The following is a 23,918-nucleotide window of genomic DNA, read 5'->3' as shown; positions in this document are numbered from 1 at the left end:
ACTCAATCCCCATGTATGTGAAAGTAGACTTGTCTTTTAATTCATCGTTCTGCGAGTCCGTTTGACGAGTTACCACGTTGAAGGCAATCAAAGTCGATCTAAAAGTATACACATTAATACTCTTCTCACGCATATACTTCTATTTTATTTCTTTCCTATTCCTAGCTTTATACCACGATAAATTATTATCTTGGTGTCAAGCGACAGCATGATGATTTGACAATGCAATGAATGTTTTTCAGGTCAACATTCCAATGGCGCATTTTGCATTCATTTATTATTACATTACACAATGTATCATTACTTTTTTTTTTGCTCATAATCCCACTTAATTATATACACTTCCTAACGAATCAAAGTGTGGAAATTTATTAAGGAATGGCTGCACATTATATACAGGCAACGTCCAATCAAAACATAGCAATGAAGGACAGCGGTATGTAGCTAGGAAGACCACGATAAAGCTTCGATTTGTTTTGCACACAAAATTCCCAATGTTTATTTTTCTCACAATCTGGCACAGACAGCACTTATCCGCTAAGGAGGACATGCAAGAACATCAATCATGTATTCCAAAATCTGATCTCAAGAAAAGTAATCTCGTGAAAGACAGAATTTGTGACTTTTTTGTGTAGAAATGGAATACAGAGTTGTTCAACATATCAAGATTTATGTCACATAGAGTTGCTATTTTTTTTTTTGTCTTGCTCTCTATTTTTTAGAGCTTTCATACAAAGCAGCATTATGTCACGATGGGAATTCATTTTAAATGTAGACCATATTGTTAATTACAACCGCGAGTTTCTCCACTTACATTCTTCTGTTCACTATTTGATCGATTGCGGTATGTAGTATTCGCAGAGTGTATTGCCCGTGGACCTTTCTGTGGGACATGCATGTGCATCGTAGAGATCTTATTTATACTATCAACCTCCAGGATCTTATATCTTTTTGATGTTTATGTATGTGATTATGCCAAATCAACTTTATTTCGGAACATCATTATTACGACGTCTCTCCTGCCGTTTCTGTTCCAGTGCCGCTGCTACTGCTTGGCGCCTAAGTTCATCGATATCAAACCCGGGCGGTTCCACCAGCCGCCGCTGGCGGTGGACCCATTTCATCCCCGTTGGGTCGGCGTACCGATAGCCCACTCTGTCGTTGGAGAATTTGCTAGTCATGGTCCACAGCGGCGGGTCGTCCGTCTCGAGACACTCTTGCACGTAGAGCGCCATTTCCTCCGGACTTTGGGCGACGCCATCTTCAAATTGATACTTTTGGTACCTGCACCGCACGCGACAAAGAGAGGTTCGACAGGAAATTAGTTTCTTTGTTTGTTTACTTGTCTTTCATCAGATCATACTTACAGGCATAATTTACCATTTGCAGAGGAAACAAAAACCCAGCATTAGTGCTTTGAAATACTTCTAAAATGTGAGGTAGGGATTGAAACAACCACTGCAAAAATTTGAATCCATATAATCGATGTTAAGCATTGTTAAATACACAAAATGTGAATAGTATTTATAATAAAAATGTTTGCAGATTAAATCGTCTACAGTTGCTGTTTATTTAGAAAAATACAGATATCTCCTGATATTTCAGGCTTTATCGCGAATTTCTTTTTTTTTAATGGTAGGATGTTTTGTGGCACAACAGACCTACACAATGCATTAAAAGCCATATCTTGAAAGAGTTTTAAATCACCGTTCCCAAAGGGAAACAGGACCTTTAAAGGGGGTTTTCATCCTGATGTTGATAAGTTGTACACACACACACACACACCCACAGACAGACACACACACACAAAGTTACGAACTGATGAAATTTAGAGAGCAAGACAAATTGGCAACTCTGTGTAAAATAAAGAGGTTGAGCAGCTCTCCAGTCCGTTTGATCACAAAAAGTACCTTTTTTTTTTCATTTTCTCCAGAGAATAATTTTCTTTCTTTCTATTCTTGGTATGTAATAAGAATGTAACTGTTACATTTCCAAATGAAATTTAGATACACGTCATTAGTTTACATGACTCAATAAACATACTAGTTGAAAAAATACATGGTCAAAATGTGACTGAATCATAAGAAAGAAAAGGTCGGAAATGGAGGGGACTGCTAAAAAGCCAAGCTTGTAGAATGCAGTTCATTTCATTTTTGTCAATATAATGTCCCACATAAACCAAAATTCTTTTCAGTAACAACTATTACAGAAAACACCAATATACATATTACAATTTACATGATTGGAAGAAAGGAAATGTCTACATTAATTCCTTTAACAACATACAAGTTATGTGCAATACTTTAACAGTTTAATAAATACTTCATACTTAATACTTGATATAACATATATAATTATGTTACACAATATCATAATATCATGACAACACAAAACCCTTGAGACAGTGTATTTAATACTCGTTTCCTTTTGTCTCCCTATGGGAAGGACAGATTATAAGCAAATCATCCATTTTCAATGAGAGATTTTGTGATGTGTAGGCCATATATCTCCAAAGTCAAACTTCCAAGTGGTTAAAACTATTTTTATACGACGTTCCATAGTATTGCAAACAGTACAGATATGTAATAAGTAATTGATCAAAATTCTCACACTTCCTGAATAATGCGAATAATATTCAATCAAAGGGATGGTATAGTATTGGTTCAGGTGAGGAATCAGCTGTTAACGAGGGGATATCCAGTCCGAAAATAAGTTCGTCTGATAAAAAAAGAGTAAAATCTTGCGAGTTCAACAGTTGTTCAATGGTAAAAATTTGACTGAAATCGGATAAAAAATAAGGAAGTTATGAAAATGAGTGAGCTGGCCATGTCATAACCTCACAATTTTCCAGTGATCATGTAAGAAAAATGACGAAAAATTAATCTTTCTGTCATTGAAGTCTGAAACATGATGTGACTCCTGGCTGAATAACCTCAGAATAGTGATCAATTATAGATAATTATATCAGGATTTGAACCTCAGGCATAATTGCGTTTGAATGGAAAACGGGAAATTTCACAAATTTATGTACAAACTATATGGTAAGTTGTGAGGGTATGACGTGCTTACTTTTCCATTTGCATATTCATATTGACCGTTCTAGAACTGTTTCCTTAAAAATCAGGGAAACTTCAAAATGTCATAACTTCCTTGTTTTTCCACCCGATTTCGATCAAAATTTTACAGTTGAACTCGTAATATTTTACTCTTTCTTATCAAACTAACTTATATTTGGACTGGATTTTTCCTTTAACGTTTTGTGAGATATTTTGAAACTACCCTATGAAATGTTAAGGAGCATATAATTTTAATGGGAGTTGAAAGTTTATTTGATGACAATCGGTTTTGAAATGACTGAGATATCCAAAAACACGGTAAACCAAAGAGACTCCAATAAAAGTTATGACCTGCAATTTATTATGAGTGATGTTTTTATTTTTAATTCTCAGCCATTTCAAGACCAATAATTTTGATCACATAAAATATGACTTCCTCTAAGAATTACATGTCCTTTCATATTTCATATAAAACAAACGAGGTTTCTCATTATCTCACAAACACGCACACACACAAAATTGGAAACATACAGCCCCATCTAAACCAAACCTGTAACCATCAGAAAACATGGACTATACTGACTATACAGTACTTTTATACGACTTTCGATCGCACGACTAATACCCCTTTCAGTAACACTCTTGGCTCAGACCAGGAGCGGACCAAGTCAAAAATTTTGAGTTTATGAATGGGTGGGGGCCAAAGTGGACCGCGCCAGGTGCGGACTATTTTGGCGCTGCTGCAGCTAGCACCAGGTGCGGACCAGGCGCGGGCCTGGCGCTGATCGAAGAGTTTATGAACGATAGCAGCGCCAGGCGCGGGCCAAAACTCCTTTCACGGTCAAAGGTCACAGCTTCCGCTGCTCAGCTCATAAAGCGCGCGGCACGCACATCAAATATCGCGCGATAATGCACTTCCGCTCTGTCCATGACGTGTTCAATTACCATGGCAGTTATCCCTTACGTTACCGAGTTTATGAATGGGTCATTGTAAAAGTAGCGCGGCTCTGCTATAGTTATTGAACGCAATTTTTTACTGCTTGGCGCGGGCTAATTTAGCTCGGACCATGCGGAGCGGGCCAAAACAAGCGTGCATTTATATTCTGACGATAATGAAATTTATTTCGGATCCAAAGTCTGTCAGTCGTGCGGCGACCTTAACCCTATAAAGCCCAAGCTATTTTGACCCTTCCCAGGCCTATATATAACTTTGTTATTGTTTGATGTACTATCGTGATATTTGGCACATGCGTAGAGCAACTCATACTCTACATGACGACACATTTAGATTTTCTCAAGGTCACCCAAAGAGGGTGCTATTTACCAAAATATAAAGAAATACATTGGAAATATGCTAAAAACATGATTTTTCTGTATATTTTCTTTATCCCAAACAATATGTCGTATTATAAATGATATGTCATATATAATGATATGTAAATCGATCTTATTATTTGTTATGGTTGAAATTTCTTAAGGTCACCACATGGGGGCGCTATTCATAACAACACATAGAAATACATTATGAGACCTGTGATGCATTGATTAGGATAGGTACATGTATAATTATCACATTTCATACTTCCATAATATTAGAATTTGAAGTTTGCAGATTGATAATATGATAAACAAATGATATTATAAGCATAAATTTGGTGAAGGAATCAAAATAACACAAATAGAAGGGCAATCTTTGGCAAATATTGTTGTTTTCAATCATCTCTATTATACAACCAATGTATCTATCGTTTTATGTTTTTGTCGCATTAAAACCAAAAAAAAAAAAAAAGATTACTTCACATTTTGCTTCTTCAGCGAATTTCGGCCAAGAAATGCCCATTTCATACACTCTAATATTCCCCCTTTGGGCTTGATAGGGTTAACAGGACTCGTATGCTTCCACGACAATATCGTATGAAGATGTCTGTGCGGATGATGCTTTCGGACATGCTTGAAGAGTAGTAAATTTTAGACACAATCAACAATATACTGTAGAGAGAGGCATGAAATTTCCGCCGATTGTCACTAGCATTCAATGCATATAGTGAAGACAAGACATTTGGCGTGCATTTTAATTTCGCAAATCTTGGTTCTCTCGAATTTAGAGAAATTAATATATACGAAAACATTTCTGGTTTTACAATATACCGTAATAGCACGATACAGTAGATCTACAGTAGTGTGTCAGCAATACTTCACTCAACAGGAGGAATCTAATCAACATTGATTTTATTCAATTTCTCCTGGTTCACCTGTCATGAAGGACTACATGATTTGGGGGAAAAAAAGTGAAAAAAACCCGCACGAATAGGCCATTACGAGCAAAGAGTGATTATCTCAATACATTTATTGATTATAAAGATACCTGAAAAATAGCATAGCATGCTTCACATGATATTTTTATTATCTTATGCAAGTTTTTTTTCTATCTTCATGTTATGGGTGGACTTTTCTTTTTAAATAATGGGGGATAAGCACGAGTGGTTTTGATATCCATTTGGTGTTTTAAAGGGGATGGCTAGTAACTGATCAGTGGGAATCAGTGGGAATGCCGGAGGATGATTGTTCCAATCCCTGTGGGATTCATTTAAGAGTACATCATATATCTATTGTTGTGTGAAAATTATTTGCTCCAGAATGGTCTCATATTCAAGTAATGGGCAGTTTAATGTTTCCAGGTTAGCGTCCCTGGTCAGTGACGGGGCAGTAATCTGCACATTACTTGAATATAAGACCATTCTGACGCAAATAATTTTCACACAACAGTAGATATATAATGTACTCTTAAATGAATCCCACAAGGATTGGAACAATCATCCCTCAGCATTCCCACTGATTCCCACTGATCGGTTACTAGCCATCCCCTTTAAGTCACACGTTCTGCATGTGCTCCCTGTTGTGTAATATATACACAGGAATAATTATCTTGTAGGTTCCGATTACATGAACATAAAAGCAGGGCTCGACATAACTTCCTCTGCATGCGGTGGCCCAGTAGCCTGCTAAGAAAGCACAAACTCAGGAAAAGTGTGAACTGAGAAAGAGGCTCTGAAGTACAGTGTCTATTCAAGCGCTTAATCTTTACCAAACCGTGCTTGCTGTGTGATGAATGGGACAAAAAACAGGAAGTAAACCACCAGAGTAACAACAATGAAGGGATTATCAGATTAAACTGAAATTAAGCATGCCTCATTAACACATTCTGTCCATAATCAATGCCAACTTTCAAAGCAGTAGCACTATCGTTTCAAAAGTTATTAAAGTTGAAAGTGAAGAGTGTGGACAAGGTTTTTCAGAAATGAAAGAGGGATTCTAAAGACACACCTAATCACACTTTTCTATCAAAAATGTTCAAGATAAACTGCTAAAAAAACCACACTTTCCTGCCCATTTTATGATACCAAATTTTAGCATAATGTGAAAGAAGACCCGCTCTTTAAGAAAATATGAAAACGTCAAATTCGGCTAGGTTGACCCATTTCACTTATTTTCAGTCGTCACGCAAAATCCGTGTGTGCGACTTTATGTTCGTTTTGAGGTGCACGGTCACATATATATATATATATATATATATATAGACGATGAAGACAAACAAGTTGACATAATGCATTAGATTCCAACTTCATTTATTAGTAAACCAAATTTTCGACCCTTGCACGGATCTTCCTCAGGGTAACAGGAAGATCCGTGCAAGGGTCGAAAATTTGGTTTACAAATAAATGAAGTTGGAATCTAATGCATTATGTCAACTTGTTTGTCTTCATCGTCTTCATGCTCTTATTCCAACACGCGGATAATAATACCATTATATATATATATATATATATATATATATATATATGTATATATATATATATGCATATGTATATATACATACATATAAAGTCGAGGTCCAAACATGTTGCGAATTCACTTATTGGCTCCAATATAACGAAGAATCAAGAAATAAACTAGTAATGCATTATTTCGCCAATAAAGAATGAGTTTATTGTACTAAAATTTTCTCAGGAGTCTCGACGGAGAATGACGGTACCAAAACACAAATTGAACATGAAGAGCGCGCACTCATTATACAGACTTGGTTGCTATGAGAGTGCACACCCTTTAAGCCCCCGTCACACTAGAGCGGATCGAGCCAACGAATGCCCAGCGGATCTGAAAATTTGGAGATACGCTCACATCCGTTGCTCGTCGTTCGTCACCCGCTTGACGTTCGCTGTATCCGCTAGCTATTCGCAGAGATTCGCAGAGATCCGCGAAGCCAAATTTTGATTTTGGACATGTCCAAAATTTTGAGCGGATGACGAACGGAATGACAATCCGCTCTGCGTTCGCTTAGCATCCGCTGATCGAAAGTTTTGATCGCTCTGCGTTCGTTTCTTGTTCGTCCTCCGTTCGTCCAAATTCGCCCAGCAAATCTACACAGCAACACCCGTTGATTCAACGTAGAAGGGAAAAAATAGATATTCATAGCACACATAATGATAATGATAATGATAACAATAATAAGAAGAAAAAGGTCTTAATAACCCAGGGTAGCCTCTTCAGTGTTGCCACTGCTCTACCAGAGGGCCCTGCTATTATTTTTACCCTATAGCGTTGCCAGGTACCCATTTATACACCTTGGTCGAGAAGGATATCGTGGGTAAAAAATCTTGTCCAAGGATGTAAGCACTGGGCGGTATTCGAACCCGAGTCCTCGGTTCGGGAGTCGGGAGTCGGGAGTCTTATCCACTATGCCACAGCCCCCTACATGACATTTTATTATTAAAGGGACTGTAGAGTACTGGTTGAGGTGGGGATTCATGTTTTGAACATTCCTCAGTGATATAATGAGAAACCTCTTATGAAATATGAAAGAGCATGTAATTTTAAGAAGGATTCAACGTTTATTTGATGAAAATTGGTTTTCAAATAGCTGAGATACCCAAAAAAAGCGATAATGATAAAAGGCAACAGGCCACGCCTTTTATTAGGATCTCTTTGTTTCACCTTGTTTGTGGATATCTCAGCCATTTGCAAACCGATTTTCATCAAAAACTTTTGATACCCCTTAGAATTACATACTCTTTTAGATCTCATAGAGTGGTTTCTGAATATCTCGCAAAACGTTAAAAGCTAAATCCTCACCTCGACCAGAACTGTACACACCCTTTAAGCAATAATTGGTAGGTAATAACCGCACTTGCAGTGCTTATATCGAGAACATTATTCTAAATCGCTGCTATGAAAGTCAACCTGCATGTAGTAAATGGGAATCTCTGCATGGAAATTTGGAATTGTGAAAGTTCGACACCAGTTGAAGGCACCAGACGCAATGGAGGATGTTGGACTATCAACATCATGCGTCAACGTGATCATTAGAAGGAAATGCACTTTAATAGGGGAATCTTGAGGACTGTCGAGGGTATTGACATCACGAGTACTTGGTGGTGACTTCTGCTTCCTTCTTTTGGAGGCCATTTTCACAGTCACAACATTACTTGACACTGTCACTGCTCAAAATGATTTGGCGAAGTGTGCGTCAGCCGAGATCCGTCACGTGATTGCCGTAGTATCGTTCTGCATATGTTGGGCATTCGCAGCTCATTCGCTTTGTCCGCTCAGCATCCGTAGGAAGGACTGTACGCATTCGCTTTCATTCGTTACTTTATCCGCTCTTAACACGGTTAGCATATGCTCATCATTCGTTAGGCCAACGTTCGAAAACCACATTTTGCTTGCGAATTCGAGCGGGTTTTAGCGTATCTGGACTTTGTCAAATTTTGCCCATCCGCTAGGCATTCGCTGATTTATACGCTGTAGTGTGACGGGGCCTTTACAATGATGTTGCCATGTAGACGCATTGTAGTCAAGGCACACATGAGGAGAGCATTGGCATGTTTATTACGTACACAATTGTAACAATGGCGTTCAATTACTTTGTATCATCACATGCTATGATACCGACATCTGTACTCATCAACGTACCATACGTTACAAATATAATAGACAAATTCAGGAATAGGTTTAAAGAGCGCTCCAACAATTGAGTTGTTTCGTGACTTAAAATACAATAATCATCGGTAGGATGAAGTCGGTATAATAAATCCTGTTAAGAAACATATAAAGTCATCAATTACCAAAGCCACAATTCAGTGTCTCTAAACAGATTTGAACATGCAAGTGTAAAATTGATTGTATAGTACAAATGAGTAATAGGATCACAGTGTGAATCCATCTGTAGAAAATAAAACAAAACAAAAGAAATTGATTATAAAGATGGAGACATTAAATCATAATACTCGCTATAATCTGTCATAATCTCAGATAGAATAACCCACTAATTTTTCTCAACACCAGTGTATAAGTGAAACTGTTATCAATTAGAAAGATATTATGGAAAAAAAACACCTTAGAATCCTCGTCATGATAATAATCACAAATCGTCCATCATGAAAAATCGGAACGACCTCCCCGTTGCCAAAACACTTCAACCTCCCCGGCCACTCACTGACGGATGTCAGAGTGTGTATTTTCGGGGAGGTTACAAATCAGCAGAGGAAAGAAAAGTCGCCGAGTTACGAGTAATCGTGAAGAGTAAGACATTGTAAGAGTTTTCATGGCGAAGGGTTGAACAGGGATTTATCCATTCTAAACGGTTACTCATTCTTCCGTTAAAGAGAGGAATAAGTCATGACGAGGATTCTAAGATATTTTTCAAAATATCTTTCTAATTGATAACAGTTTCACTTACAACGCTGTAGAGACAAGCCGGATTCAATAACCCGATAAAGCTAGCTGATGTGAGGTCGCGGTATGACCTAGTTCGACCTGGCTGTATCATCTGAAGTCGATATTTCTAAGATGGCCGCCGCCCGTTGCTAGGAGACGGATTATTTTTGAATAACTTTAGTTAGGAATAACAAATTACCAAAAAAAAAATGGTATCATTTTGAAGAAAATTAAATTTCCTACAAGTTGATACCCCATTTGATGGGATAAATAGTTGTTGTCATGAAATATTAAGGAAGGAATAATGTGTTTTAACATTTTTCTAAAAAGATATGGAATTTGCTTATAATGTTCTTTTCCATACATTCAAAGGGTGTGTGCAGTTCTGGTTGAGGTGAGGATTTAGCTCTTCATGTTTTGCGAGATATTCATAAACCACTCTATGAGAATGATGTCAAAGAGCATGCATTTCTAAGGGGTATCAAAAATTTACTTGATGAAAATCGGTTTTGAAATGGCCGAGATATCCAAAAAACAAGGTGAAACAAAGAGATCCTAACAAAAGGCGTGGCCTGTCGTCTTTTATTATTATTACTTTTTTTGGATATCTCAGCCATTTGAAAACCAATTTTCATCAAATAAACGTCAAATCCTTCTTAAAATTACATGCTCTTTCATATTTCATAAGAGGTTTCTCCTTATCTCACTTATTATATCCACTCCTTATCTCCACTTAAACCTAGAGTTAACGCTAGAGTTAATTCATTAATGACACCGAATGGTGTTGATTTGATATTGGTGGTGTTGATTTCAATGGTATAACACCCGTCCAGCTTCAATAGGAGACCACACCAACTCGTGTTACTGGAGTGTAAATGTGTTTACACTTTTTTTTTCAAAAATCAAGTACTTTATCGGAAATAAGTCCCTAAGAAACTACTAGTATTAAAAAAAAAACAATTTTATATTTTGAAATGACACCCGGAGGTGTTAATCTAACACCATGAATGAGCACCGGAAATTTAACATCAGCTCGGTGTTTCTTATTTAACACCGGACTTTTTGCAGTGTATAAGATCCATGCATTAAGGTCTACTTAACCAGAACATTTTTTTTTTCTCTCTCTCTCTCATTTTTGTATAATATTGATTATTAGTCACTCCTAACGGATTTAACAACTCCTAACGGATTTAACAACCAAGTTTACATTGTATTGCATTTAAATCAACCCATGTAATAAAGTTAAGTGCATGAAATCATATTTTTAAAAAAAAAAAAACAACACCAGAATTTGAAAGCGACTGGAGTTGACTTGCAAATATTCGTTTTTATCAATGCCATTCCTTGGTATTTGTAATCTGTCTATTAGTTTCTTGGCAATAATAAACGTATGAGCAATATGTTTACAAACCATCAGGCGAACCACCAAAGAATGAGAACACGTATGTGCGATCTTATCATATAAAAATAAATTGATTTCATGCAAGAGCATGGTGAGAATCATTTCGCTTGTGCGGTATCTCTTATTTCGACATCTAAATAAAGCATTCGAGTTTGATGTTCCATGAATGCATTAATGGCGCATTCAATAACTTCACGAAATTAAAGACTGAGCTCATTTCTCCTGCATGAATGCCTGTGTGTGATACTGGAGGTGTGAGTATGTGTGTGAAGATGATCAGAAGAATAAGAGTTGATGAAGAGAAGTTTGAATAATATCAATGTTGAAAACCCCTATCCAGGTAAGCCCGTTTCGGCCGTTATGAATAATTACACCTCTCGTAAGGCCTTCACTTTATTTGATGAAAAAAGACGTAAACTAAAAGTAGAAGCTGAGTAGATCAAAGGTGATAGCGAATAGAAAATTTAACTTTCTTTCATATTCCACAAGATTTAATTATATTTGATCAATAATTTGGATGTAAGAAGTGATAGGGTCTCATACTTGCAATAATTATTATAGTATTACACGCGTTACGCAAGTGCGGCCGTCGACATTACCCTTAGATTTCTGTATAACCGTATTGAACCTTTTCCCTTTAATGTCGAGTAACGTTTAAAGAAATTGGTGTATTGAATAGCCGCTTTCACATAATAATACTTATTTATGGGGTTTAACTTAAGGAAAATTCCAATGTTATTTGTAAACAGAAATTAAATGTATGGAAAAAACATTACTGAAATCCGTATTTCTTGGGAGAAATGTAAAAAAAAAATCCTTCCTTAGTATTTCATGACAACAACTATTTATTACATAAAACGGGGTACTAACTTGTAGGAAATTTAATTCTCTTTATAATGTGATACCATTTTATGGTAATTTGATATTCTTAACTATTAAAAGTTATTCAAAAATGATCCGTCTCCTATATACCAACGGGCGGCAGCCATCTTAGAGGAATGCAAATTGACGCACGCGCAACCTTTTTTTTTTTTCCGCTGGCGACAACTACATTCGCACAATACAGGTTCTGACGATCTTCGAACATATCGTAGATTTTTTTTTTTTTTTTTTGGGGGGGGGGGGTGCACGGGGACCATTTCTGAAGAATTTATGATGTAATCCAGTATGGGCCGACATGAACTACACAGATACTTCCCTTCATTTCGTTATGAAAAAAATAAGATAGCCATGTTTCATTTTAAACTCTGAAAAGGCCATTCAACAAGTTCTTTATTTCTTAGCGATTTTAGCATAAGATTCTTCTTTTTTTCACTTTAATCTTCCAATATGAGGAAACTGTCATATCTAATTTTTTCTTATACTTTTTCAATATCAGATAAGTTGTGATTAATTCCACGTTCTTGGAGGAATCCAGAAAGACAAGAAACTGTTGATATGGGAAGCTGAATGGATTGAGTTTGGTAACACAGAATAGAAGAAACATTTTTATTTCATATAAGGAATACAAAGTGTAATTTGTCTTTCTTTCTTCGCCGATTTCGATGAGATTCGATCAATAGATAGCAGTGATCTACAACAAACCCCACATACAGAACCTTTGCAATTGCGCACGGAGACATTATAACCCTTAAATATTGCTGTAAAACCTATTGAACCATATCCCTTTTAATGTCGTGTAACTTTTAAAGGAATTGGTGTACTGGAAAGCCGTTTTCACATGATAATGGCTATGTTTGGGGGATAATTTTAGGAAAATTCAAATGTTATTTGTAAATGCATATTAATTGTATGGAAAAGAACATTATAACCAAATTCCGTATTTGTTTTTAGAAAAATGTTAAAAAACAGAACTTCTTCCTTAATATTTCATGACAACAACTATTTATCCCATCAAATGGGGTATCAACCTGTAGGAAATCTAATTTTCTTCAAAATTACGCAATTTTTATGGTAATTTGTTATTCCTAACTAAAGTTATTAAAAATAATCCGTCTCCTAACAACGGGCGGCGGCCATCTTAGAAATATGCAAATTAGACGCGCGCGCAACCTTTTTTTTTTCCGCTGGCGACAACCGGATTCGGAAAATATAGGTTCTGACGATCTTCGAACATATCGTAGAATTTTTCTCTTTTTTTTTTTTTGGGGGGGGGTGCAAGGGGACCCTTCCTGGCTGCTAGACTAATTGGCGTCATTGTACTTCATCAGATACAGTGCTAAACTACACTGCAAAAATACCCTCGCTCGGCAATCGTACCAGCAGTCATCGTGAATGTTTATTTACCCACAATGCACTAAGTCAACTTTCCAGACATCCGGTCACAACTGCATACAGGCGTAGAATCGGATTCTAACCGATTATACGCTTTCTGTAGAAACAACCCGGGTCTGCGTTAGCGCAGTATTTCACTATGCGTTTGCAAATTTTAGGTCTATCGGATTCTCTGTAGAAAAACGCTGTTAGTGCATAATGGGTAAATAACCATTCGTCATGACGGCTGGTGTGAATGCCGATGGAGGGTGGTTTTTTTTTTTTCAGTTTAGTTTAGCACTGTGTCTAATGAAGCACTATGACGCCAATGGTGACTTCATATAATACATCCAGGTCATACCGCGACCTCACATCAGCTAGCTGTATCGGGTTATTGAACCCGGCTTGTTTCTATAGCGCTGAAACGGGGAACTGACCTGGAAAGAACTGCCTCAGGAGACGGTTAAGATAATCGGGATCGGAATCGGAATCGGAAAGAAATGGATACTGGCATGTTTCCACAGGCTCCTCTATCGGATACAATCCGATAGATCAGGAATTTGGGGTTCTGTAGAAACACGCTGATTGTAAAGGGTGCGCACTCTCATAGCAACCAAGTCTGTATAATGAGTTCGCGCTCTTCATGTTCAATTTGTGTTTTGGTATCGTCATTCCCCGTCGAGACTCCTGAAGAAGGTGGAGACCACCGAAAATTTGAGTACAATAGACTCATTCTTTGTTGGCGAAATAATGCATTACTCGTTTATTTCTTGATTCTTCGTTTTATATACATGTATATATATATATATATATATATATATATATATATATATATACATATATATATCTCAATATATATATATATATATACGTATATCCGTCGGGAATATTATGGTTTCGAAAAGTACCCAATGCTGTATATATGTATATATATGGGGTTCCGATTGGGCACTTGAGAGTGAAAATGGATTGCTCAGTTTCCTTTTATTTTCGTATTTCCGCATCACCTTTAATACCTGATCGCAAAAGTGTTAGTAGGGAATGGGCATAAAAAGCACATCACGCCGTACTTACTTTGACAGCAATTTTAGTTGTCGGTTTGTGACGTCGTCGATATGTTCCTTTGAGGGTAGGCGACCTAGATCTTTGATGTTCTCGTTTATCATTGTTGTCACCGGACCAAGTATCAGCGAAGTCGTTCTGTAACGATTATATGGTGGATAAGATGTTCATGATATGTAAATTTCACTACGTTTACAACGTTGTGTTAGAGCATTAGAATGATAATGTTTTGAAGCAATCCAAAGCAAACACTAATAAGTTCTATTGACATTTTGTAAATTACACGTTCAGGGCCCCATTTCATCAAAAAGTTGAAATGATAGCAACTCGTCATGGCATCCGAGGCATTTATGAACAATGATGTCTATGGGACGGTGAGTACACAATATCAATGTATAGAAAGCCTCATTCTTTTGTAGCCTTAAATTGCAAGATTCAGATTGTTGCAATGCATATTCAAAATAAATAAATAAAGGTATATATATATATATATATATATATATATATATATGCAATTGCATGTGAAGTATCACAAAGAATAATTCTTTTTTTTTCGAAAGTCTTCCGGTAGAATGAAAACTGTGTACATGTGATACCAGGTGATCGACCTAAAAGAAAAAATCAATAGGACTTCAGAAAAACAAAATCATTTTTAGCTATTACAAGTAAAATTCATGTTACCATGCTAAGATATATCAGAGTTGTTTGATATTTTTTTTTTTGGTGGCTTAAGACAATTTTCATACTCATACAGCTGAAATATGAGATTTTTTTTTTACATTCTGTATTATGAAATGAACAAGAATTTGTGGGAGTATGATATCTTCAACTTGCTGATTTGAATATTCATAAGGACTGGTAAAGAAATGTTTTACGAAAAAAATGTGAAATTTCAAAATGTCATTTCTTCCTTATTTCTCATCCCATTTTTGTCACTTTTATATCGTTCTGTAGGAGATATTTTTCTCTTTCTTTTGAAGTTTATTCATTTTTTGAGAAGGAGTTACCAACTCATGGATTGGGCACTTGAAAAACAAGTTTTATTTTTTTTTTTTACATGTTTTACGTGTATAAGACGGCTGATGGTGAGCACTGCCCTATGCTGTGGACGATCCCCATTGAATGATTACGTGATAAAGGTAAAAAATACATGTAAATCAGAAAAACCGATTTTTAGGTACAACCTGGTATTCTGCTATTCGCACCTGATATCAAACTCATACAAACGGCTGGCTAGTGCGTCATTCAAGCCCTCTATGGCGTGTTTGGAGGCGGTGTAAATCTCGTAAAATGGATATGCTGCATATAAACAGACAGAGAGAGTTAGGAAAAATAAAGTTTAAACATTAAACAACTATAAGTTTGGGTTTTTTTATTAGAGAAAGATACACAAGTCCTCTTCAGGTTTTCCTGTTACTGTACTGTATAGCATTGTGTCTATTCTCTCTTTCTTTTATGACCACTCTTACCACATTGCATTCTTACCGCATGCTTGCCAGTATTATGTACACAATTCCTTGAAACATATTCAATCCAGGTTGCATTTTATCATTACTCTTACATCATTGATCATGGAATCCAGTTTGCTTGTGTTCACGATGTCACGTGTTGTAGTTTCCTTTTTTTTTCCTCTTTTTTTTCTTCCTAATTTCATCTCATGTCACTTGACGTTGGCTCGTTTGATTTTGTTTTATATCTGTTTGTAGATTCATTAATTCATTGTTCATTATTATTTTCTGAGGGTCCCATGTCGTACAAGCTTTGCTTTTAGTGGGACCCTCCATTTCCATTCCCATCCTTGTTTAATACATTTTGGTAGTTCGCAATTTCTTCGGGACACTAAAACTATCATAGTTAATCAAAACCAATGATAAGGAATCCTACAAAGCACTCGTAATATCGTTTTTTCGTCTTTATTTGTGGAGTTGGGGAGTAATGCTGTGTAAATCATCTAGTCTTTTCAATGTTTTGATAGTTACCTCATTTTTGCTCAGGGATAATTTAAACAGAAATCCACAGTAAAATAAATATCTCTGCTCTTTTCCTAAATTTCTTCAATAATTATTAATATAAGAATTTTTTATATGACCTCCCAGGAATGACTAAGAAGTTCTTGGTTAGATTAAACAGTATGACATTGATTGTGTTTGGCATGGTAATTCAGCCCAATGCAGTTCACCGCTTTCTTCCTTTTTCCACAAAATAAAATTGATTCTCATTTAATGAGGCTACAACACTGAATCATAATTTCACATGGTAAGTTATATAAATGAGTTATTACCTATGTTAAATACAATTTCCCAATTTCTTCAAAAAGAAGCACAATTTTCTCTAGAAATTGAGAGACCCACAAATGAATTAGTAGAACTAGATTTAGAACTAGACTTATGTTTTTCTCCAAAATTGAGTTTGAATTTTAAAGGCAGATAAGGGGAAAAACCTGCAATGACACAGACGGTTATTGGGCAGTACAAATACACACACCAACGCACACACGCTCACACACAAACAAACACACACATACAATACGTAGGACTTTGAAAGCCATCATGTCCCAGAAAAACAGCAGTTCTCTGGGTTTATGCTTATTTTTGCAATTGTGTTTTTTTAAGCTAAAACAAAATTCTTTGTCGTATTTTAAACCAAGTATCATTACATCGATGTGCTTCTGTAATACATTCTTCTTCTTTTTTAAGCCTCAATTTCTAATTGGTAGCATATCAACGAAGATCAAATATTCATCTATTCCATAAAACGAGCATTGTTACACTTCTTTCTGGTTGGTAATTGGTTGGTGAAGTTAAACTTATGTTATTCATTTTCTCCAATATTTACTAAATGTGCAGTGACGTTGATAAATGTCAATGACGAAAAAATGACATGGTTTGCAACAAAATTCACGGAGGAAATGATGGGTTAAAAAGGTACAGTGATATAAAGGAAAGCTGGACTTAATAAGAGTCATGACATAAACACAGTGATCTTCTACCTCAACAAAATATAAGAAACGACAACAGGCAAGATACTCAAGAATTCCTGCTGGAAAGAACACAGTGTCCCACAGTGTGAGAAACACAGTGTGAACACAATGCGAACACAATAATTATGAACACATTGTGAGCACAGTGTGAATCTCTTCACACTATTAAATTCGAGCGTTTTAAAAGTGTGAACACATTGTGAATCATCAATTCACAGTGTGACACAGAACGTTACCATGTGAACAATCTGTGAAAACCAAACGACAGTCTGAAATCACCTCCACGCTGTTATATTCGAGCGTTTTCACATGGTCGACTATGTGATCACACTGTGAACACACTGTGTGACACTGTGTTCTTTCCAGTAGGGATTGCAGGTCTCACCCATTAGACCCACAATTGAAGACACGTTGATAATGCGACCCGCCCTTCGCTTCTTCATATGGGGGACTATCTCTTTCATCATCCGCAAGCTGCCCATGAAATTGGTGTCCATAATGTCCTGGATCTCGTCGTACTCCATGTACTCAAGGGCGTTGAATCCGGCGATGCCGGCGTTGTTGACTATGCTCGAAGAAAACACAAAAAGGAGAGAAAGAATCAAGTCCTGAATATTTGATATTCCCTATCATACATATGTAAATTTCATTCCATTAATTTTTAACGTTTTTATATCCCATCGTATACTATCACAAACACTTTTTTGTAAATATAGCATTAGTTTCCTCTTCTCGGGAAAAATGATCAAGAACGTTAATTCATTATCTTGGCAGGTTTTTACGAAATTCCCAGTCCTAAACTGTGATCAAAGACTTCATTTCTGTAAATGTATTCCATGAGAAGCCATGACATACATTTGTATCTTCAGCACTCAGAAAGAGGGGGTGGGGTGTGAAATTAGAAACATATAGCTATGCTGGAATTACTTTAATCTGGAACTCATTAAGCGATACTAAGTTGCCATTTTGATAAGCGCTAAGCGCATTTGCAAAAATTGGGATTTAAAATGAAATTGCTATAGCAAACCATGTTCAATTTGGCTTTTATAGTTTAGAATGAAAAGGAAATAGAAGAATAGAGGTTTAATAAAAAAGAAAGACTCAAATAAGACAATTGAATTTTGCATTTAAATAGATTGAGCGCAAAACGAGTTATTTCCACTCTTGCGGATTCTAGATATTTGCAATTAAAGCTGCAGAAAATAAAGAAATGATAAGAAAACATTGGATATTTCTTTAATAGATAAGAATGTTCCTCACCATAAGCATAATTATTCCTTATTATGTAACAAGCAGAAGGGATTTACTTTGCTCTTTGGAATGATAGACTTAAAATGAAACACGTTTAAATATGACAATTGGTCTGTTTTGCGACCACACTCTTCATTTGTTCTAAGGTCTGCCTTTTTTTCATAATGATAAGAAAATAACTGTTATTTGTTAAATAGAATGCTAGGAGTGTATTCGATTTTGAGGTTTAGTTTAATATAATAAAAGTTTAGTAGAACATTATTAACGGGTTTTTTGGAGGGGGAATTTTATTTGTGTGTGTGTATGTGTGTGTGTGTGTGTGTTTGCGTGTGTCGAGAGATTGGAATGTTGGATTAAAGAAATAGAAAACATACATATGCCTATAAAGTGTGTATATCATAATATTTCAATTAAATTGTGGTTATTTATGTGTTATAGTATTACACTGGTGATAAGTATTATCACCAGTGTAATATAAGTACTTATAGGTCTGAATAGTATGTCTTTGAAATTTGATAATAATAATGACGATAGTTGTAATTATATGTATGAATATAATTGTTACCATCAAATACATAATGTATATTATGTTTATACGTATAATTGTATGTTGTATGATTGTATTCTAATAAGATATATTTTTGTTGTTTTTTATGTCACCAGTGAAAATCAAAATTCTTATCTCAATGAATGAGCAGACAATCAATACTCATATCATGATATCATATCGTATCATAACAGTGATGCAAGCATGTATTGTAGTAAACACATACTCAATGGAGTCGGAGATGATATCATCACATCACAAGGTTTCCTTTGACCTGTAGGCCTATACAGGAGTCTCAATAATTATCTTTGTTTCTGACGCGGTAGCAAAGTGAACACGTTTTCAGAGTTGCGAGGTGCAGACTTCAGCAGACAATCAGGGTATTAAAATACCATTCAGTGACCGGTCGACAACTGGTGACGGAAAATCGAATATTGCGTGGAAATCCCGTCGCCTGTCGGCTATTCTAACGGGAAAATGAATAAAATCTCATTATCCTATTTTCAACTGAAAATGGAACACAGGATAATGGATTTGCTCTGAAATTCTGTTTTCCGTGTTTCATTATTATGAAATGTCGAAATATGACTCCTATTTTCTTAACATTTCAAAAAATAGGAAACGGAAAACAGGATATTGGTTCGATATTCGTTTTTCCATTTTCCATTTGCAACGAGCGACGGGATATTGAAGACCGCCCCCAACGGCCATTTTTTTTTCGACACATAAATCAGTGATAGCGGTTCGGTATTATTCGGCGTCTAGAAGAAGAAGAAGACTATACCTTGGCTACGCTCATGCTACGCACCTCATCAAACTAGCTGCTATGGATAGAATAAGCATTCTTATTTCTGCGGCGTCAAAAATAACTCGGAAAGTGTGAAATGTGACTCGGAAATGGCGCCAGCTGGGAGTCAACTCCTTCCGAGTGAAAGCTACTCGGACTTCCGAGTCAATTGATTTCACTCGGATTCCGAGTCACTTTCCGAGTCATTTCTGTGGCGTCAAATTAACTCGGAAAGTGTCAAATTAGACTCGGAAAGATCACAATTTCACTCTGATACGGTGTCGTTTCCCGCATTGTAAGTAACCCATTTTGGTGTAGTATGACTCGGATTTGGTGTGCATTTTTCTAGAGGAATGCGGAATGGAGGGATACATAGGAGTTTTCATCGGTGAGTACCCACCTCATTCACAACACTCATAAATTATTGCCTGAAACGGTCTAAACAGTCAATCTTATTTGGGACAAATTGAACTTTCGACACGGACACATGGACTGGTAATGGCGTAGACGTATAGGCGGCCGTACGGTAGCTCGAATTAGCAATCAAGATCGTATTTGTATTCTATGCATATACAGTGGAGGTATAGCTAGGTAGTTTCGCGTCTGTTGTAGATTGGTTCAAACGTATAGCATATAGCCCAGGGCTACGTACAAAAGGTATACGAGCTACAGTACGGCCGCCTACGGCTACGCCATTCAGTCAATGTGACCGTGTCGAAAGTTCATTTTGCCCTAAATAAAACTGACTGTTTAGACCATGTTTTAGGCAATCATTTATATGAGTGAGGTGGGTACTAACCGATGAAGACTCCTATGTATTCTCCATTCCGCATTCCTCTAGAAAAGTGCACACAAAACTGTCCATCTTAAAGACAAAAAATTGCAAGACATCTCGCGGCCGCGGTGGATCGTCGAGAAATGACGCTTTTTTTTTTCGCGGGGGTACAACGTCACATAGGACACATGACATGTTTTGACCAATTGTAGCACGCGTATGTCATTTACACCGCGCTGGGTATTTCTGATGTGACTCTGCGCAGGTGTAAAAAGTCCGTTAACCAAAATGATAACTCGGATTTGAGTCAGAAATACACGGTTGGTGTTAAATTTACACGGATCGGAGTGAAACATTTTTGACTCGGATTCAGAGTTGAAATTTTGACTCGGCAGAAATAAGAGTGAGGGATAGAGAGAGGGAAGGGTAGGGGGAAAGGGAACATTACAGAGTGTATGTGTACCACTCCAACTACTTTACAATAATAGTAATGATAATAATGAGTCGTTCAGTTGTTCAGTTGCCTTTGCCGTAGTAATGACCGAATATGGACTAATAAAGATAGTAATAAATGAATACAGAGCATTCTACATGTGGTTATCTGACATGAAATAACAATAAAACAATCTAAAATTCCATTCAATTGTACATGCAAATTGAAAATATTACTGTGGTGAATGGTGCTCTGCCCCCCCCCCCCTTCAATATTCTGTGTGTCATAGCAACCAAGAGCAGTCATATGAAGAGTAACAGCAAAAACAAAGTCACAATCCTGGTCCAAGCACATTGAAAAGGGAAACGCAACTCCTTTCTCACGGTTTTCTCGACATTGTGGTTGATGAATTTGTTGAAATTTGAGGATTTCATCTGAAATTATTTTCTTAGTTCATGTCAGTTTAGGTCGGAAAAGAAAAAGGTCTTCAGTACATGAAAATATCACACAATTACGGTCGGAAGTCTCTACAAACTTGTCGTTTCGTAGCAGAGCACGTCGCTACAAAGAGCTACACCCCAGTGCCTACTGGATAGTTTGATGAGGTGCGTATAGCATGAGCGTAGCCAAGGTATAGTCTTCTTCTTCTAGACGCCGAATAATACCGAACCGCTACCACTGATTTATGTGTCGAAATAAAATGGCCGTTGGGGGCGGTCTTCAATATCCCGTCGCTCGTTGCAAATGGAAAATGGAAAAACGAATATCGAACCAATATCCTGTTTTCCATTTCCTATTTTTTGAAATGTTAAGAAGATAGGATTTTGAGTCATTTGTCGACATGTCATCATAATGAAACACGGAAAACAGAATTTCAGAGCAAATCCATTATCCTGTGTTCCATTTTCAGTTGAAAATAGGATATTGAGATTTTATTCATTTTCCCGTTATATAGAATAGCCGACAGACCTAGTTGTCGACCAGACACTGAATGGTACTTTGATACCCTGATTTCAGACTCCTCTTCTGATTTGTGTTTGAATTTTGCGTCATGATAAACGCGATGGGGTGTTACACTTAAAATGGTTTACTCTCATCCCTTTTTAGGTTGCCATTCTCACTGCTGTAAACTATGGCCCGAATTCACGAAGGTGGTACAATCTTGTCCATGGTTTAAACCATGGACAAAGACCGTAGTTTTATATGGGGCACCAAGTGTTGCATGGCCTATTTCGTTACGACTTAGAAATAGGCCATGCGACACTTATTTGTATTTTCCGGTATGTATACATAATGTATCTTTATTAGTTTTTTGACTATCGTTTATTTTTCGTACTTTGTAATGTATATGCTTACGAAAGAATTCCTGATCTGTAGTTTCTGTTATGTTTTGTTGGAAGAAAAATGACAACGAAATATTTGAATTGAACTGAATTTGATTTGATTGTTGAATTGCGGTGTCATAAAACGACCTCATAGAAGCATTGAAATGGCGTCATAAAGGGATATTTTCTACGAATTCACGTCCCCAACACGAGTATCAGACCTTTGCAAAACTGGCAGCGAATATCAACGTGAATATTGGGTAGTCGATATCATTCTGCAACATGCATAAAAGAGAGGATGCCTTAAACTAGCTTATTTACCCAAAGCGTCTATTCGACCCTGGTCTGCAATGACTCGCTTCACTGCTCCTTTTACAGAATCAAGGTTCTTAACATCGAGCTCTTGAAGGAAAAGCGTCTTGTTCAGGCTGTCACCAGCTGCCTCCAACAACTCGTCCTTCTTTTTCAGGTTCCGCATGCTGGCGTAAACGAGGTAGCCTTTCGCAGGGTCCCGTGCAAGTCTGGCGGCAATCGACAGCCCAATGCCGGTAGAGCAGCCGGTGACCAGTGTAACCTTCGCCGCCATTTCAACCTGTCTGGATAAATGTGAATACTATATGACACTAAAAAACAAACAAAAAAACAAAAACAAAAATGGTGTTTTCTCACGGCTTTAGGACTCCTCGACTTATAGTTACTGTCTGAGGAGTAGTTCTAATGAGTATTCTCTCAATATGCTCCAGAGGCGGAGTCTACTTTTCGAATCTTGTAATTTTGTCAAAACATTCCGAGGTATTCTGAGCAATGAGATTCATATAATATTTCTTTTGAATAGAGAGAAAGACACATTATAGTTTATATGATATCGGGCTCACAGTGAATCCTCTATTTACACTGAGATTACCAAACGTCTGGATAAACTAAATTGTCTATATACTGAAAGGAAGCATCTAACTAAATCCGTATGTGCAATTTACATTACACATGCCAAATGCACTTTCAAGCACACACAAACAAACACACAAAAAGGCATAGGCTGTTACTTTTACAGCGCATCCCTCCGATGCCATCGAAGAAAAAGGCGATAAATACTTATTAGTATCTAATATCTCCTTTCCTTTAGTGAGACATGTACCCAATCAAAGAACATATACCTGAAAAAATGTGACGTTTGTTCCTCGTCTGAATAGAGACAAAAGAGCAACCTGTCTTGCTGAATATGGTGACCAAGGAGCATGACCGCCGTTTAAATATCGTCGCCGTCGCTTCGCGTTCTGCTCCCTCGGCAAACATGAGGACGTGCCGGGTCGCGTTAATAATACATGAGCTGGGG

The 23,918-nt window shown here is 36.9% G+C and overlaps 1 protein-coding gene across 2 annotated transcripts; it reads right to left on the bottom strand.

Moving 5' to 3' along the window:
- LOC139718882 (retinol dehydrogenase 8-like) lies at positions 1 to 23,918 on the bottom strand. Of its 2 annotated transcripts, none has more exons than XM_071630323.1 (6): positions 23,740 to 23,918; positions 22,907 to 23,181; positions 17,853 to 18,032; positions 15,693 to 15,786; positions 14,500 to 14,625; positions 1 to 1,284 (listed from the first exon to the last, which is right to left on the bottom strand). In XM_071630323.1, the coding sequence occupies exons 1-6, from the start codon at positions 23,820 to 23,822 to the stop codon at positions 987 to 989; spliced, it is 1,056 nt and encodes a 351-aa protein (XP_071486424.1). In that variant the 5' UTR covers positions 23,823 to 23,918; the 3' UTR covers positions 1 to 986. The 2 variants fall into 2 exon arrangements, with proteins under 2 accessions (XP_071486424.1, XP_071486425.1); XM_071630324.1 differs by having other exon boundaries at positions 22,907 to 23,177; positions 23,740 to 23,838.

This window comes from Diadema antillarum, unplaced genomic scaffold (genome assembly GCF_040938485.1).
Source record: "Diadema antillarum isolate AM-2024a unplaced genomic scaffold, OU_Dant_1.0 scf00000101, whole genome shotgun sequence".
Classification (NCBI taxonomy): domain Eukaryota; kingdom Metazoa; phylum Echinodermata; class Echinoidea; order Diadematoida; family Diadematidae; genus Diadema; species Diadema antillarum.
This window is presented reverse-complemented; position numbering and strand designations above follow the sequence as displayed.